The 18,126-nt window shown below is 48.5% G+C and overlaps 1 protein-coding gene across 5 annotated transcripts in view; it reads left to right on the top strand.

The window, feature by feature from the left end:
• The window catches only part of CYTH3 (cytohesin 3), a 113,825-nt gene that overhangs the window by 92,410 nt on the left and 3,289 nt on the right, over positions 1-18,126 (top strand). For all 5 annotated transcript variants that reach the window (XM_017966810.4, XM_078357619.1, XM_078357615.1 and 2 more), the window contains 8 exons: positions 5,754-5,872; positions 9,200-9,280; positions 11,683-11,795; positions 12,017-12,165; positions 12,350-12,461; positions 17,517-17,593; positions 17,711-17,782; positions 17,901-18,055. In XM_017966810.4, the coding sequence (XP_017822299.2) occupies positions 5,754-5,872; positions 9,200-9,280; positions 11,683-11,795; positions 12,017-12,165; positions 12,350-12,461; positions 17,517-17,593; positions 17,711-17,782; positions 17,901-18,055 (878 nt within the window). The remainder of the gene's footprint in view (positions 1-5,753; positions 5,873-9,199; positions 9,281-11,682; positions 11,796-12,016; positions 12,166-12,349; positions 12,462-17,516; positions 17,594-17,710; positions 17,783-17,900; positions 18,056-18,126) is intronic.

Genomic DNA, 18,126 nt, shown 5'->3' with positions numbered 1-18,126 from the left:
TAAACATGTAACATTGTGAAACAAGGCATTGTCAGAGTAAATAAATTCCTTCAGGCTAAGATGATGTTTTCTAAGTCTCAGAGTGATAACACTTTAAACAAGGAGCTTTGGTTTCTTTCAGGTGCATCATTTCTAGAAGTAGCACTTGAGTTTATAAATGAGTAAAATGGAAGGTTTGATTCGATCAAGGAAGCTGAAAATGCTCTGCAGACTCTTTTTTATTGCTGATTTCCTAGAAATGCCTTAAATAAAATATATAAATCTATATGACAAGCAGGGGTTCACTCAGTGGACTAGAAATTGAGGAATCCCTGAAGGAAGATAAATGGGATCAATTGAAGAAGGAAGCAGTGCCCACAGCACACACAAGAAAGAACTGCCATGGGTGGTGAGAGCAACATCAGGGTTCCCTGAGCACAAAGGAGGTACGTTCAGGGAATAGGACTGTAGGAGGGACTGAGACTGGTCACCCTTTCGTGATCTTGTGCCTAGCAGCGATTGTGTCTCCAGCTGGGAATAGCAAGAGGGAGCCCTTAGTCCGTCAAAACAGGCAGCGTTCTTGGTGAGTGGCAGGACCAAGAAGGAGAAATATCAACTTCCAGAGACTAGCCATCCGCTGCCAGACCTGCTCCTCTGCCAGATCACTGGAGGTTGCTGCAGTGAAAACCAGAAGCAGGCAGCATTCTGTTAGACAAACAGGGACCCTTAAATACAAAGACAAACACCTACCAAGCATCACCAAATGTTTGAGGAAACCTATACCATGAAAGAGACATGAAACTGGACAAACAGAACTAAGGCTGGAGGAAACAGATCTAATAGAAACAACAGAGGCATGGAGGGTGGCTCATGCCTGTAATCCTGACGCCTTGCAGGGAGGATTGCTTGAGCTCAGGAGTTCAAAACCAGCCTGGGCAACATAGTGAGGTCCCCAGTTTTTAAAAAATTCAGCCAGGCATGGTTGTATGTACCTGTAGTCCCAGCTACTTGATAAGCTAAGGTGGGAGGATCACTTGAGCCCAGGAGTTTGAGGCTATAATGAACTATGATTGCACCACTACATTCCAGCCTGAGTGACAGTAAGACTTTGTCTCTTACAAAAAAAAAAAAAAGCCTTTTTCAAGCTGGATGTGGTGAAATGTGCCTGTAGTCCAGCTACTGGAAGGCTGAGGCAGGAGGATTGCTTGAGCCCAGGAGTTTGAGGCTGCAGTGAGCTGTGATTACACCACTGCACTCTAGCCTGGTGAACAGAACGAGACCTTGTCTCTTAAAAAAGAAGAAGCAGGCCAGTGGCTCATGCCTGTACTTAGCACTTTCGGAGGTTGAGGTGGGTGGATCGCCTGAGGTCAGTAGTTTGAGACTAGCCTGGCTAACAGGGTGAAACCCCATTTCTACTAAAAAATACTAAAAAACTAGCATGTTGTGGTTGTGGGTGCCTGTAATCCCAGCTACTCAGGAGGCTAAGGCGGGATAATTGCTTGAACCCAGGAGGTGGAGGTTGTAGTGAGCCAAGATTGCACCATTGTATTCTTAGCATTGAACGATAAGAGTGAGACTCTATCTCAAAAAACAAAACAAAAGCAAAAAAGAAATAATAAAGGAAACTTTTTAAAGTAGGATATTTGTGTACATTATAAATATCATCAAAGAGATACGATAGGACATTTCTTATCCATAATACAAAAATTAGGGGTTGTGAAAAAGAACCTTGGAAATGAAAAGTAGGTCTATCACGTAATCTCTTGAGCACATGGAGAAGATGTGGCTGAAGAGTGGATGTGTGCTAAAAGAGAGTTTAAGAATTCTTTATCCAGATTTGCGCAGAACTACAAGAAAACATACAAGATGGGTCCAGCAGCCCAAATTTCATCTAATAGAAGTCTCAGAAGGAGAGAATGAAAAATGGAGGAGAGGAAATATCTCAAAGAAATCTTGGAATATTTTAGAACTAAGAAAAATCTTTAGATTCAAAGGCCCCACCACATGCCAAGCTGGATAAAAATTTAAAAGGCTTCTACACATAGATGTTTCAAATAAAATATTGTAAAACTCATGGATAGAGAAATTCATTAAATTTCCAGTAAGGAAAGATCAGCTTACCTAAGAAGAAATGAGCATAGCGAGCTTATCAGGGAACACTGGATCAAAGATGGCAGTGAAGCAGTGCTGAGGAAAAGTGACTTAAAACCCAGAATTCTGTCTGTCCTATCACTCATGAGAGAAGGTGAGTAAAGACATGTTCAGACACAGAAGGACTTCTCTGATTTCTAGGAATTGTGTAGTTGGAGAATGATACCTCAAGACAAGAAACGATTATACAGGATCAAAAAGGAAAGACATGCAAGGAAACAAGCAAAACTTTATATGTTAAAGTGAGAAACTGATTGTTTAAAAGGTGTTTTTTAAAAATTTTTTTACCGAACATCTCTTTCTTGATAAAAGATGTTTTTTTAAAGTCCAGATTTATGTCAGTATATAAGTAACAAAGGGAAAGGAAGGAGGGAAATAATAGCTAAGGTCTTCTAGATGGTGATAGATAAAATAAGTTTAAATACTTGTCAACATTTTAGGAGTAATCACTAAGGAGAAATAAAATAGGATTTTTAAATTATTAAGAAAAATTGAGGGCTGAGCATGGTGGCTCAAGCCTGTAATCCCAGCACTTTGGGAGGCTGAGGCGGGTGGATCACGAGGTCAAGAGATCGAGACCATCCTGGTCAACATGGTGAAACCCCATCTCTACTAAAAATACAAAAACTTAGCTGGGCACGGTGGTGCGTGCCTGTAATCCCAGCTACTCAGGAGGCTGAGGCAGGAGAATTGCCTGAACCCAGGAGGTGGAGGTTGCGGTGAGCTGAGATTGTGCCATTGCACTCCAGCCTGGGTAACAAGAGCGAAACTCCGTCTCCAAAAAAAAAAAAAAAGAAAAATCGAATGAAAGTTCAGTTCATCACAAGCCTGGAAAGGCATGTGACATAGAAAGCACCAAATAAGGGCTCAGGAGTAAGTCCTAACCAGTCAGTGCTTGCCACAGATTTGACTGGGCTAAATTAATGACAAGACAGACACTTGGATATTAAGTTAAAAAAAATAAAATCCAGCTGTCTTCCGACTGCTACCCACACCTAGCAGGGGTCTATCACGTAATCACGTAGAAGAGAAACGGAAAAAGATGAACAGTAGGTATAGTGGATCAAATGGTGCCACCGCCCCCATTTTTGCTGTTTAACTTTCTAAATGGCATTTAAAAATACTAACATTTTCTAATGTTAGAACACTTACTTTCTTTTATGAGTATTTACCTAGTATATTAGTATTTTAAGGCTCCATGTCAAATGACCACAAACTTGGTAGTTTAGAACAAGGAATCTATTGTCGCTCAGTTCAGTAGGCCAGAAGTCCAAGGCCACAATCCTGTGTGGGCAGGATTGCTGCTTAGACTCTGAGGAGAAGTCCTTCCAGCCTTGCTCCTGGCTTATGGTGGCTGCTGCCCTCCTGGTCTCCACAGCTGTGGGTGCCTCACTGTGGTCTCGGCCTCCATCGTCTTGTGGCCTCCTCTGCGCCTTCTCCTCTGTCTCATAGGACACATGTGATTGGACACAGAGCTCTGTGTCCTCCTCCTCTGCTTGTCTCTGTGTCACCTTCCAGATAGCATTCTCCAAGAAATGCCCTAGTCTTTTCGGATGTTCTGAATTTTAGGGCAGGTCTTGAGCATCCAGAGGAATTCATGAAAACCTCATGCCCAAGTCCATTCAGTTCCCGGCACTTCAGCTGATAGTGGCAGGGGTCTTTGCCATGCAAGGTCAGACCCCTAGCCTTGGGGCCTCAGAGATGACAGGACAACTAGGGATCCCTGAGGGTGTCCCTGCTTCCCCCTCCCACCTGCAGCTGATGGCCTCACCAGGCTTCTCCACCTGCTTTATTTGTTTTCCTCACTTGTAGCAAGTAGCAAAGCCCTAGGACTGTCTCTCCTGCCTCAGGCTTTGTTTACAGTGAACTTGGGCTGGATTAGGGATGTCTAAGGACCAGTCCTGCATTGCTACAGTGTATATATGTCTTGCAATTTAGATGGTTTCCTTGTGGGTATACCCACTTAAACTCCTACCAGATACGTATGAGAAGTGATTTAGGATTGTTAGACTTACTAATTTTTTTTGAGAATAATGTACTAAATATGGTGCACAAATTCCAAATGTACAGCTTAAAGAATCTTTGTAAATTAGTATACTCACATAACTACAGCCCAGTACAAGCTGCAGCTGTAGACTATTACAGGGTACCTTTCTGATGCCTTATCCTAGGGAATTCACTCCCCAAGGTAACCAGTCCTTAATCACTGTAAGTTAGTTTTGCCTTTTTAAAACCTTCTGTGAATGAAATTGAAATACTCGGATTCCATGTTGTCTTTTGTTTCATATCATGTCTGCAAGAGTCATTCATGTTAGTGACTGTTCATTCCATTGCATTGCTATATAGTCTTCCATCATGTGATTATGCCAGAATGTATCGATCAGTTCTCTCATTGGCTGTTTGCAGTTTTTGGAAATAAGGCTGCTGTGGATACTCGTGTGTTTAAAAAAATAATAATAGAAAGTCTCTGGACAGACCATGAGGGTACGAGGCAGCCCTGGTCTTGGGTACTGAGAATCTTAGCTGGATAGAGCCTCTCTGAATTTGTAGAAATGGCCTCCTGGCAAATTGATTTCTGAATTCCCCGTTCCTTTACCAGCCTTGCCAACACATACTTTGAAACTAGTTGCAAAGCTATGTCAGAGGTAAAAATTTCTATTATAGGTTCCTGGGACTTGTCACGAGACAGTGCTCAGCTGATTCAGGCCAGATGCAGCCTTTTGCCTTTGAGATTGCTAGCTGTGCTGCAGCGCCTAGGGTGGGCATGAACTTTGACTGTCATAAGCTTGGTGGCACATCATGCCAGTTAATATGTTTTTGGTATCAGGTAGCAGAAAATTCAACAAAAAAATATCTTACATGGTAGAGGTTTATCTTCTCACACAGCTGTGTAGCAGCAGTAGATGGCTTCTGAGTGGCAAGAACGCGGTCCCTGTGCTCATCTCAGGGTTCCCCACATAAGATGGCCACTACGGCTCTTACGTAGTGGCCTCTATGTCATCACATCTGTGTTCAAGGCAGAAAGGAGGTGAAAGAGCAGTGCTGGCTCATGGGCCTCTTTTTACCAGGAAATGAAAAGCTTTCCCTCCAGGCTTCTCTTTCTGTCTGTTTGGCTACATCTGGGTCTAAAGGTCATTTCTAGTGCCAAAGGTAGCCAGAAAAGTGCCTCTCTAGTGAAGAGATGTCAGGAAGTGGGGACTGGTACCACCTGCTCCCTGCCTCCCTGGGACTGGTGCCAGGTTGGCCAACCAGCAGTGGCCACCACCCACAGAGTGTTCCTCACAGACACAGAATGATCCATCTTCCTAAGCTTGGGAAATCTAACATTATTGTTACTTCTGCCTTTATAGTTTCTATTAAGCACTTGTAATGGTTTGTTCAGTAACCCATTTATTTGTCTTTCAACTTGTTAAACTGCCAGGAGGAATGAATGTGCATTTCTTTGTTGTGTCAAATGTAGTATGCAGTTGGAAAAATCAGATTGTGCAATTGTATGGGTGTCTCTGGTATTATTTTTGCAGTGTCCATACCAGTAAAATCATGACACTAAGTGTATTTCTGTCTTTGAAAAACAAGTTTGAGTGACACTCCTAAACCAGTGCTTCCTTTCTAATGTTCTTCAGGGAATTCAGTTTCTAATAGAAAATGACCTGCTACAGAGTTCCCCAGAAGACGTCGCCCAGTTCCTTTATAAAGGAGAAGGCCTAAATAAGACTGTCATTGGGGACTACCTGGGTGAAAGGTGAGTTAGAGGAGGATGCACAGCCCTACCTGGGACCACTCAGCCCTGCAGCTTGATCTAGGCTCACACTCCACTTTCGGGGCCGTCACATCCTAAAGGCATGATACAGCCACAGGCTTGGGCATCCACGTGCTTCTTCTCAATACCGAGTGAGCCCTATGAAACCAGTTCCTTTCCCATGTCCATGGGAGGAGAGAGGCATTAGGGTATTCTGGGGCCAGAAGGGATCCATGCTCCTCTGGAATCCTTTTCTTAGAACTGATAGTGCTGCAACCCCTTTCTCCTTATCTTGGAAAGCATCTTATTGTGTCTTCTGTTTTGCCCAGAAATAGGCCAGATTACTCATTGGTTTTCTTTCCCCTGCTACTTGTAGTATGAATAAAGGTGGAAAGTTAATTTTTTTTAAATGGAAAGCAGCAAGTCAGATTTACTTTTACTTTCTGACCTCTACTGGCTTAGCAGAGGTTAGGGCAAAATGCTGAGGCAGCACATGCCCTAAGTATACCAAAACAGACTTTTGTCAAAGACCAGAAGAAAGTGTTTTTAAACAGAAGCCCAACAGTTCCTAAATATGGGTGGTTTCTGTTTTTAGCTTTTTTTTTTTTTAAAGTCCTTGATCAAAAATGGAAAGTAGAATATTTCCCAACTCATTCTGTGAGGCCATTACTACCTGATACCCAAACCAAAGACATCACTAGAAAACTGTGGCCCATATTTCTTATGTCTATAATATATAGGCAGCAATATGTGAAAAGGATTATGCACCAAGTGGGACTCATCCCGTGAATGCCAAGGTTAGTTCAACATATAAAAGTCAGTTAAAGTAATATACCATGTCATTCAAATAAAGGACAAAACCCACATGATCTTCTCAACAAATATAGGAAAAGCATTTGGCAGAACTCAAACTCCTTCATGATAAAAACACACAAAAAGCTAAGACAGACAGGGAACTTCCTCAACATGATGGAGGGTACCTATAAAAAAAACCCCACAACTTAACATCATACTTAATGCTGAAAGACTGACTGCTTTCCCCCTAAGATCAAGAACAAGACAAGATGTCTCCTCTTAACACTGCTGTTCAGCCCAGTGCTGGCACATCTTGCCAGGGCAGTTAGACAAGAAAATAAAGACATTCAAATTGGAAAGGAAGAAATTAAATTCTCTTTGCAGATGATGCAATCATGTATGTAGAAAATCCTAAGGAATCATTAAAAACTATTAGAAGTAATAAATTCAGTAAGGTTGCATGATACACAGTCATTATACAAAACTTGATTGTATTTCTATACAATAGCAAGCAATAAACTGAAAAAGATATTAAGTAAACACAGCTCCATTTATAATAGCATTAAAAGGAATAAGATTCTTAGGATAAATTTAACAAAAAAGCAACATTTTTACTCCAAAAACAACAAAACGTTGGAAAAAAAATGAAAAGACCTAAATAAGAAAAGCATCCCATGTTCATGGATTGGAGGGCTTACTATTGCTAAGATGCCAATATTTCAACATTTATCTACAGATTTAATGTACTTTGTATTGAAATCCCAGCTGACTTGTTTGTAGAAGTTGCAGAACTGACATTTCCCGATTACAAAATAGACTAAAGTGGCCAGGCGCGGTGGCTCATGCCCGTAAGCCCAGCACTTGGGGAAGCTGAGGCGGGTGCATCATGAGGTTAGGAGTTTGAGACCAGCCTGGCCAACATGGTGAAACCCCATCAACAAAAATACAAAAATTAGTTAAGCATGATGGCAGGTGCCTGTAATCCTAGCTGCTTGGGAGGCTGAGGTAGGAGATTCACTTGAACCTGGGAGGCAGAGGTTACAGTGAGCCAAAATCATACCATTGCATTCCAGCCTGGGTGACAGAGTGAGACTCTGTCTAAAAAAAACAAACAGAAAAAAAAAAGCCGTATATAATCAAGACAGTATTAAGACTGACGTAAGGATAGACGTATATAAATTGTGGAATAGCACTGAGAATCCAGAAATAAAACCCTCACATTTACTGTCAAATAATTTTCAACAAGGTACCAGGATAATTTCCCAGGGGGAAGAATAGACTTTTCAACAAATGGTGTTGAGGTAACTGGAAATCCATATGCAAAAGAATGGCATTTGGACACCTATTAATTGTTATACAACAATTAAAATGGATCAAAGACCTAAACGTAAGATGTAAAACTGTAAAACACTTGGAAGAAAACACAGGGCAAATCTCTGTGATCTCAAATTAGGCAAGAATTTCTTAAATATGACACCAAAAGCACAAATTGTTGAATTCCTCATCAAAATATTGTGCTTCAGAAGACCTCAAGAAAGTGAAGGCTGGGCCAGGCCTGATGGTGTTTACAGCTGGTTTATCAGTCCCAGATTTCTTTATTCCTTCCCCACTCCCCCTGCTTCACTTGACTAGCCTAAAAAAAAAAAAAGTAAAAAGACAACCCACAGGCCATCCTGGGTAACATAGCGAGCTCTGCCTCTACAAAAAATACAAATAAATCAGTATGACTTATTAAGATATATAAGAAATATTATATCTTAATATTTAGATATAATATTTCTCTTTATGTAATCTAGATATAAGTCCTTAGCAGATTATAAAGGCTATCATACTGATTCAGTCCTTGTAATCTGCTAAGGACTTATATCTAGATTATATAAAGAACTCCTCCAAATAAGAGTAAAAATAACAAAAGATTACTCAGTTGTAAAATGGCAAAGGATCTAAATAGACATTTCTACAAAGAAGATATACAAGTGGCCAGTAAGCACAGGAAAAAAAAAATGCTCAGTTGATCATCAAGGAGATGCAAATTGAAACCACAATGAGATACCATTTCATTCCCATTAGGCTGGCTGTAATAAAAGGGACACGTACAAATGCCATCAAGGCTGCAGGGAAGTCGAACCCTTATACATTGCTGATGAGATATAAAATGATGCTTTGGAAATCAGTCTGGGAGTTCCTCAGAATGCAAAACATAAACTTTAACATGGAAGCCAGTAATTCCACTCTTAGATATTTACTCAGTAGAAATAAAAATGTGGCTAGATGTGGTGGCTCATGCCTATAATCCCAGCGCTTTGGGAGGCTGAGAGAGGTGGGAGGATTGCTTGAGCCCAGGAGTTCCAGACCAGTCTGGGTAACATATCAAACCCTGCCTCTATAAAAAAAATACCAGTTTTTTTTAAAAACCATATGGCCATGCAAAAATTTGTGCATGAATGTTCATAGCCACATTACTCATAAACCATATCTTTTAAAATGATTTAGATAATGTGCATTAGATTTGAAACAGATTTCTTTTTTTCCCAGGGATGAATTTAATATTAAAGTTCTTCAAGCTTTTGTGGAACTCCATGAGTTTGCTGATCTCAACCTTGTCCAAGCCTTAAGGTAAGTGTTATCATTTAGTAGGTGTTGAGCAGATGGGGGAGGCCAGAGGATTGCTGCCTGAGCAGCAGTGGTGGTGAATTGACTCCAGGTAACTCAGTCCCACACAAGTCTCGCAGATGCTGGCTCCTGTTCCAGATGATCCAGCTAATGTTGTGTGACACTGAACAGGTCTGGATAGGAATTGGGGCACATGCTCAAAATCAAGGCCCTGCTCTCCTCACGATGGCCCCTGGTGCTCCTTCTGTTCATTTTGTTTTTGTTTTTAATGCTGTTTGGCAATAGTTTGAGCCTTCTTCCCAAGCTCTATATGGAGTGGCATTTGCGCTACATGGGGTTACTTCCACCAGATTTGACCTCAGACACCAAATTCGTGGATACCTGAGTGTGCCAGGGACGAGTGTAGGTTTCTCACTGGGGGCCACTCCTGGCAGGCCTGTTTTTGTGTCTGGGATACACTCCCTGGATGCCTCCTTGAGCTGCCCTTCCTGCACATTTTCTTTCTGCTCTGCAAGCAGGAAGTTGTCTTGCCTCCTTCCTTGGTGCCCTGGCTGAGTTGTGGGGGCTCTTCATCTGTTCTGGGCCTTGACCCTGAGCCAGCACTCAGCAGCATCCATGGGAGAGGAGGCAGGGCCTCTTGTGGGAGCTGCCTCAGCCTTCCCTCAGCTGAAAAAATCAAGCCACATCTTGTCATGTTCTGGTTTACATGGTCTGTTTCCTTGCGGCCCCTCCTCAAGTTCAGACTGCAATGTTGGCAGTGTTTCTGTGGGACCCTCGTGACATGCTTACAGTGCAGCCTGGGGCTGAACAGTGCGCTGAGAGTTAGCAACAGATAAGAATCCTGCAGCCACAGTTCAGGCTTATCAGATCCCGTTTCAGGAAGCTGTACGTCCAAAGAGGGGCACAGGCCTGGTGAGTCTGGGGGCGTGTCTGGCACACCCTTTGCTGCTGTGACTTCATTACTTTCAGTCCATCAGTCTCTTGCCAGAGCCGGAGAGATTTCTGTTAATTCCCACAGCTGTGGGAGCCTGGCATAGCCCTGCAGAGAGCACCTGCTGAAGGCATAGGGTGGGCAGGGATGCAGGCAGGTCCTGTGGCCTGAGGAGCTGCTGTGCGGATATTGGCTTTTGCCTAAGGGAAACAGCAAGCCTGTATGGGCAGAGGTGCAAGGGCTGACTTGGGACTCATCACTGCTGTGAGGTGGGCAGGGAGGCCACGGCAGTTGGGTGGCAGGTAGGTGCATCTTTGCTGGTGAACCTGAAGCAGAGAGGGAATGAGGGGTGACCCTGGGTGGCCGGCCTGAGAGTGGAGGAGGGGCAGTCCTGTTCAGTCTGAAGGCTGCCAGTGCAGGCCTGGTGGAGAAGATGGGGCCTGGCAGAGAGTGTGGCCAAATATGGCTGGAATCCCAGGAGGAAAGGGCAGAGGAAGGAGCCTGGGGGGCCACCTCGTGTGAGGGACGCACAGAGGAGGAGCCTCGGTGAGGCCAGGCTGCATCCCACCCCCGATGGCTGGTGGGATCCATATTTAAAAACCATGGACAGCCCAGAGACTTAATTGGAGCCTTGTCTAACTCAGTCATGATCCTTGTGCTAAATCCACAGTAGCATTATACATAGCTGAGCAGCTGGTGGGGAGGCCACAGCTGGCCTTGGGGACTGCAGCTCCTGCCCTGGGGCTCACACCTGGGCTGCCAGGAGGTGCATAAGGCAGGTAGTGGGGGCAGTGCCACATAGCTGAGGAAAGCAAGGAAGGGAAGCGGAGTGGGTGGTGGTGCTCGGCTGGGGGGATTGCAATTCCACGCAGGGCAGCCAGGGAGATCTCAGTCAGGGGATGCTTGAGGGTGGGAGCAGCTGTTGGGCCTGGTTCCTGAGGCAGGAGTATGTCTCCCCAGCAAGGCAGTGGCAGTAACAGCTTCAGGCCTCAGCACCCAGTGCTGTTGTGGGCGGGGGGTTTGAACACTGTACTGTGGACTCTGGCTCTGCCTGGTGGGTGGGAGTTCTGAGAGGAGAACGTGGTCCTGTTGAGGCTGTCAGGACCACCTGGTGCCAGCTCTGGGGACAGGCAGGCCTCTGGTGATCACCTGGCAGCAGCAGGATATGATGGCAGTGGGGACGGAGAAGTGCCAGGATCCTGGACATTTACTTTTTAGGCAGAGACAACTGGCCTCGCTGCTGAATTGGTTGTAGTTACAAAAAGATGAACCATCAGTAAGTGGTTGAGCTACCGAACAGAATGAAACCATCCTGGCTCTTCTCATTTCTGTCTCTGCACCCCCAAGCCCCTGCCAGATCTGTACCCCTGGCCCAGGAGGAAAACACCCTTCCTGAGCAGGGCAGAAGCTGTCCTTGGCCATGGGGTGGTGTTGGTTCTGACACAGCCGCCCCTTGGCTTTGTTGTCTCCACAGGCAGTTCTTATGGAGCTTCAGGCTGCCCGGGGAGGCCCAGAAGATTGATCGTATGATGGAGGCTTTCGCTTCTCGATACTGCCTTTGCAACCCCGGGGTCTTCCAGTCCACAGGTCAGTGCAGAGCTCACAGCCTGGCCCCTTGCCAGGCACAGCCTCCAGCTCTGGAGGGGGTGGCCCCGGCAGGCACAGCCCAGCGTGTATTCCTGGGGCCTCCCTTCCCTGAGCAAGGATGACCTGTGGGCTGGGCACCTCTCACAGGTGGGCCCCCAGCACTCGGGGTCCCACTGTCCATGGAGGTTCTGGCTGAGCCCAGCACCCCGGACTCGTTGCAGACACGTGTTACGTGCTGTCTTTCGCCATCATCATGCTCAACACCAGCCTGCACAACCACAACGTGCGTGACAAGCCCACAGCAGAACGGTTCATCGCCATGAACCGAGGCATCAACGAGGGCGGGGACCTCCCTGAGGAGCTGCTGAGGGTGAGCTCCCCGGCCCGAGGCCGCTCCCGTCTGCAGGATCTCTTCGCTGTGAGCGGCCGCAGTGCCTGTGACTGTAGATGTGCCTCCCAAGTCTCCTTGCTGCCCTGATCCTGCTGAACTTTACGCCTGGCCAGCCACTTTACTCTGAATCGCTGAACCTGCTGCTATTTTTTCCTCCTTGCAGAATTTGTATGAGAGCATTAAGAACGAGCCATTTAAGATTCCAGAGGATGACGGGAATGACCTGACACACACCTTCTTCAACCCTGATCGCGAGGGCTGGCTCCTGAAGCTGGGTGAGCCCTGGCTGAGTGGGACCTGGGCCGTGACCCCTCTGCCCACGGCAACAGCCCCTTGGGTTTCTCCCAAGCTCATCGTAGGAATGTCCCCCACTGCAGGCAGAGACATTAAAAAGAAACACAGTTAAGCCAGAGCCCGCTCTCGGTAACCGCACGGCCCACGGCCGCTTGTCTGAGCCATGTCTGTGCAGAAGGTAATGCCCAGGCTGCATGGCCCATCCCAGAAAACTACTGAGTTAGCATCCAGGTCCAGCCAGGGCAGCTTCCTGCACGAGAAGCAAGCGCATTATCTCCACAGAGCCTGTGTGCCTCTCTCTCGGTTTGGTGTGGCTGTGATTTTTGACGCGTGGTTTAAATGTGCCTTCTTGTTGTTTTCCTTCTGCCTGTGGCTCCCACCTTTCTGTTCTGTGACGGGCTGTCCCTGCTTGTCCTGCTTTAGGAGGTAGGTACCCAGTGGCTTCCTGCCCCCCAGCGGCTCATTCCTCTCGGTCTCCCCACGTTGGTCTGTGTGAGCTCCGCTGTGTGGCTGCCATTCATCTGATCCATCTGTGGACTTGCTGGGACTGCGCCATGCACGGTGCGGTGAATGCTACACCTACCTACCCTCAGGGGCGGGGCTGAGCACGGCCGGGACCTGGAGCACATGGGGATGCTGTGGGGAACCGGCTTGTCCCCTACCCCATGTGTTTAGGGATCTGCAGCAGTAGAGAAGCTGACAGCCAGCCCTGTCCCTGCGGCATCACCATCCACCCCATACTAACCCAGCAGCTCATGGAGGGATTTCAGGAGCGCTCTAAAGGCTTTTGGGGCAATTTAGGGCACTTAACAGGTAGTTTTAAGAACGTTGAGGGGCATTTTGCCTGCGGGGTGGGGATGGTTGCCTTATACCCACAGTGAAGCTAAGAGATGCAATGACTGGGTTCACACAAGCCCTTCTGAGAGCAAGTGGCCCCTGGGCAGCATGTAAGACCTGGGGTGGAGCATCCTAGTGTTTTTTAAAAAATTATATCAGTCGGGTGCAGTGGCTCATGCCTGTAATTCCAAAACTTTGGGAGGCTGAGGTGGGCAGATCACCTAAGGTCAGGAATTCAAGACCAGCCTGGTTAATATGGTGAAACCCCATCTCTACTAAAAATACAGAGTATTAGCTGGGTATAGTGGTGTGCACCTGTAATCTCAACTGCTCAGGAGGCTGAGGCAGGAGAAGCACTTGACCTGGGAGGTGGAGGCTGCAGTGAGCTGAGATTGTGCCATTGCACTGCAGCCTGGGTGACAGAGCGAGACTGTCTCAAAAGAAAAATTTATCAGCCAGATTCAGTGGCTCATGCATATAATCCTAGTGCTTTGGGAGGCTGAGGTGGGAGGATTACTTAAGCCAGGAGCTTGAGACCAGACTGTGGTCTGGTGAAGTAGTATAGTGAAACCTCGTCTTTACAAAAAATAAAAACTAGCCTGGCATGATGGTGTGTGCCTGTAGTCCCAGCTATAAGGGAAGCTGAGGCAGGAGGATTGCCTGAGGCCTGGGAGGTTGACGCTCCAGTGAGCTGTGACTCTGCTACTGTACTCCAGCATGGGTGACAGAGTGAGACCCTGTCTCAAAAAAAAAAAAAAAAAAAATTATCAAGAGAGGATGAGACACGGCATAGTGGTGGTGTGACAGGCACAGGCCTCCTCAGCTGATGGAATGGATGTGAGCCCCAAAGGCCTGCTGTCCCCATTAGGGTCTTTGACCTTGGCCATTGTTCTTTGACTTTCTTCTGGCTATGCCGAGGGTAGTTCTAGATATTTGCCTGAAAACCTAGCACCATGGCCTTGGGCATGGGTGCCTAAGAGACCCTATTCAGATAACGTCGTGTGATGTTCTAGAGCGAGGGCAGGAGGAGGGATGTGTCTGAAAACACCAGCAGGCACCCTGGGCCGGGATCATTGGGGTGTTTGTTGGATTTGATGCCTCCCTTCTGGCTCCTGCATTGCCCCTCAGTGTCCTTTCGAGGGACAGTGATGCCGTCAGCCTGCTTGGCAGCTCACGTGGCCTCTGCCATCAGGGAGGGGTCGGCTCTAGAGACGTAAACTCGTGAATGAAATGAAGGCACAGCAGAGCTCATGTTGTCTAACCTGTTTTCTAGTTGGGCAGATAAACAGGCCATGAAATGAGTGCACACAGCACTCACGGGAACTCAGAGCTGGCTGGGCGCGGGGTGCCAAGCGGGGGCCCTGGCAGGGCTGGTGCAGCTGGCATGGCCTCAGTGTGGCGGGTGGCGCAGTGAGTGGCTACTGCTCCAGGGTGCTGGCTTCCTTGGCCTCTCCCACCCAGGCAGCCTCTGAGTCCACTGTGGTCTCAGGAGCAAAGTTCGAGACCAAAGGCTGACGAGCTAGGGCCCTGGCTGGAGGCGGATGAGATGGGTGCAGAATCTAGAATGTGCTTCCAGGCGTGTGCTCAGTAGGGAGTGTGGCCTGGCTTGGTTGCGTTCTTATTGTAGATTTGCTTGTAGAGCAGGTGGTCTTGAAAAGGGCTGGATGCATTGCCAGAGCATAGGAGCCCTGCGGTGTACACAGGGATGGCTTATGATTGTTGGTAACTTGAGACTTTGAGTCTTGAATCAATTACCAAAAAAAAAAAAAAAAAATATGAGGTGGTCCAAGCTGAGCTGTTGTGGAGAAGTATGTGCACATGCTGTGAGTGTTAATGCATGTGGACCTGTGTGTGCACGTCCACGCACATGCCTGGTCACAGCAATGAAAACAGAAACTCGCAGAGAAAAAGTGTGGTTCCTGTCGGTAGGTTCCAGAAGCCAGGCTCTCGTCTGTAGGTGAGAGTGTTGTGTGGTGTGGCCAGAAACAAGCATGAGCAGAGCCTGCTGGGCTTTGAGACCAAGCACATCACCCCCCTGCCCCAAGCCTGCAGTCCCAGCCTGCAAGGATCCCCTGGCCCTGTGGACTGGACAGGGATGGGCTCTCCATGGCTGGTGTGAGTGCGTGGCCCAGGGTGGAGCTGACAGGCCTCCAGGCAGACCCTTCCCAGGCAGGCAGGCTAGTGCAACACACAGGCCCTTGGCTGTTTGCCGTGGAGCAGGCACTGATAGAAGCACATGGCCTGGGGGCTCCTGGATGAGCTCCCCAAGAGCTTGAGACTTGGACAGCTGGCCAGGGAGGAAGGCCACAGCTGGTGAGCCCAGAAGGGCGGCCCCTGCTGCCTTCCAAAGAGGTCCATCTAAGGCCTAGTGCAGTAGGACCTTTCAGGAGCTTCAAGCAGGGAGGGGATGATTGCCACATGTTTTTGAAAAGATGCCTCTGGCCACTGCTTGGGGGATGGCAGGTGGCATCAGTGCAGCTGGAGTGGGGCCTGCTCTGGAGTCTCTGAAGGGAAACAGAGGTGACCATGACAGTGATGGATGTCAGGGTAGTGAAGTTGCTGTCAGCTGATTCTGCCACAGCAGCTCCAGCTGGAGCAAGTGCCTGGAAGGAATCGGCACTGTCCTCCTGTCCCAGGGTCTCGGGGACAGAGAATATGTCTCCCTGCTCACTGGAGGACTGTGAGACAAGGTGGGGTTGCCCCCAGGGTCTTCTGCCCTCCCTCGTGGACCTGGGCCCCCCCGTACGCTGCAGCTTAGGTGGAGAAGGTGAAGGCCGACAGCTTGCATGGAGCATGGAACCCTTGGTGAGACAGGCACACGAGGGCCTGAGGACTTTGGGCCTTGCTGTGGGCCTGGCTGTGGGCCTGGCTGGGTCTTCAAGGGGATGAGTGAGGCACAGTTGGACCTGCACAGTTGGGGCAGAGGGTTCCAGTGACAGAGCAGCTTGTAGGGGCTCGGAGAATGGAAGCCCTGGCCAGGGCACAGGAGAGATATTGGGAGGGGCAGATTTGAGGGCAGGAGAGATGCAGCCAGAATCTTGGGCGCGTTATTTGGCCAGACCAGGATCTAGACAGAACCTTTAATGGGTGGGCTGTTGGGACACTGGTGAGACTGAGTCCTGGGGGGAGGTGAGGGCAGCTGGATGCTGGGCTCCTGTCCCAAGCTGGAGGTGGCAGCCGAATTGCAGGCTGTGTTAGGCATCAAAGGAGGATGGCAGCACTGAGTGAGGCAGCCCCAGAGGGGCTGCGGAGACCCAGTCTGGCCTCCTGCTCCTCTGGGCCAGGGTTTCCTCCCACCTGCAGCTGGTTCCCCTCACTGGTTTGCATGGTCTCTTCAAACCAGGCCCCAACAGGGAAAGCACCCTGTGTCCTGGAGACCCGCAGAGCCCTTCTTCCACCATCTTGCCTCCAGGCCCCAACACCTGTGCTGGCCCCCACGCAGGGAGGCCTAGGACCCTCAGCCCCGAGGGCTCCTCCCCTGCCCACCTGTCACAGAGAAAGCCAGTGAGCTCCGCAGCACTGGGGAGTCATGGGGCAGAGAGGGCCTAGTGCCCCAGGGAGCACTTGAATTCATTACAATTCGCGTGTTTTTTTGTTGAATTATTTAAAAAACAAACACAGGCAAGGCTAGCAGCTGGAGTGAGTTTGTCTCTGCTGAATGTTTAAGGATCAGAGATTTCGTTCCCTTGGAGGAGGGCAGGTACAGATGGGGGTGCGTGAGTGTGCACGTGTGCTACAGATCTTGTTACAAAATTAATTCAATCTCATCATTACCTGGGCCTAGGGTGATTGATTTTGATGGATCCCAGGGCTGCCTGAGGGCCTCCGTAATGTGATAACCGCCTGACACGGTGGGGTCAGGTCCTGCACAGAGCCGGGCGAGCAGTCCTGACTTCATCATGCTGCCATCTCATGTCGGGAAATGAGGCCATCCATCCCACTAACTCTCCCAGGAAGTGAACTGGAGTGCGGTCGTGTCATGGAGGGGGCCCCTCGGTGCCACAGAGGGGACACCGGCGTGGGTGGGGTGGATGCATGCAGGGCCCCGCAGTGGGAACACTGAAGGACACCTAAACCCAAGCCTGGTGCCTGGCAGCCTTTCTGAAAACACAGTGGTCTCTGCAGGTCCAGGGCCCGCTCTTGGACCCACAGGCTCCCTGTGCACGGAGCGTGGACTCATGGGACCCTTCTGCTTCTAGGAGGGCGCGTGAAGACCTGGAAGCGCCGGTGGTTCATCCTGACTGATAACTGCCTCTATTACTTTGAATACACAACAGTAAGTAAGGCTGGGCCTTCTTGGCCTCCTCCCAGCAGTCACAGAACTGTCCTGGGGCCAAGGGACCCTCCAGCTGGTGACCCACAGTAAGTCCTGCCGTGCACTTTTCTCTTGTAGGATAAGGAGCCCAGGGGAATCATCCCGTTAGAAAACCTCAGCATCAGGGAGGTGGAGGACCCCCGGAAACCCGTAAGCTCTTCCTCCTGCACCTTCTCTCCCACCAGCCACCTGGGAGCCATGCTTACTGCTTGTAGGGAACCTGGCCTGAAGCCCCTGTGATGGCCTCCCCTCTCTTTTTCTCCACCAGAACTGTTTTGAGCTCTACAATCCCAGCCACAAAGGGCAGGTCATCAAGGCCTGTAAGACGGAGGCTGATGGCCGTGTGGTAGAGGGGAACCACGTGGTGTACCGGATCTCAGCACCTAGCCCGGAGGAGAAGGAGGAGTGGATGAAATCCATCAAGTAAGCGGGGCCTTGGGTGCCAGGGTCATGCCCATCTTCTCGTGCCACTTGGAGGTGGGGTGTATGGTCTG

This window comes from Callithrix jacchus, chromosome 2 (genome assembly GCF_049354715.1).
Source record: "Callithrix jacchus isolate 240 chromosome 2, calJac240_pri, whole genome shotgun sequence".
Lineage (NCBI taxonomy): Eukaryota > Metazoa > Chordata > Mammalia > Primates > Cebidae > Callithrix > Callithrix jacchus.
The sequence above is the reverse complement of the archived record's forward strand: the minus strand, read 5'-3'. Positions and strand labels throughout refer to the sequence as shown.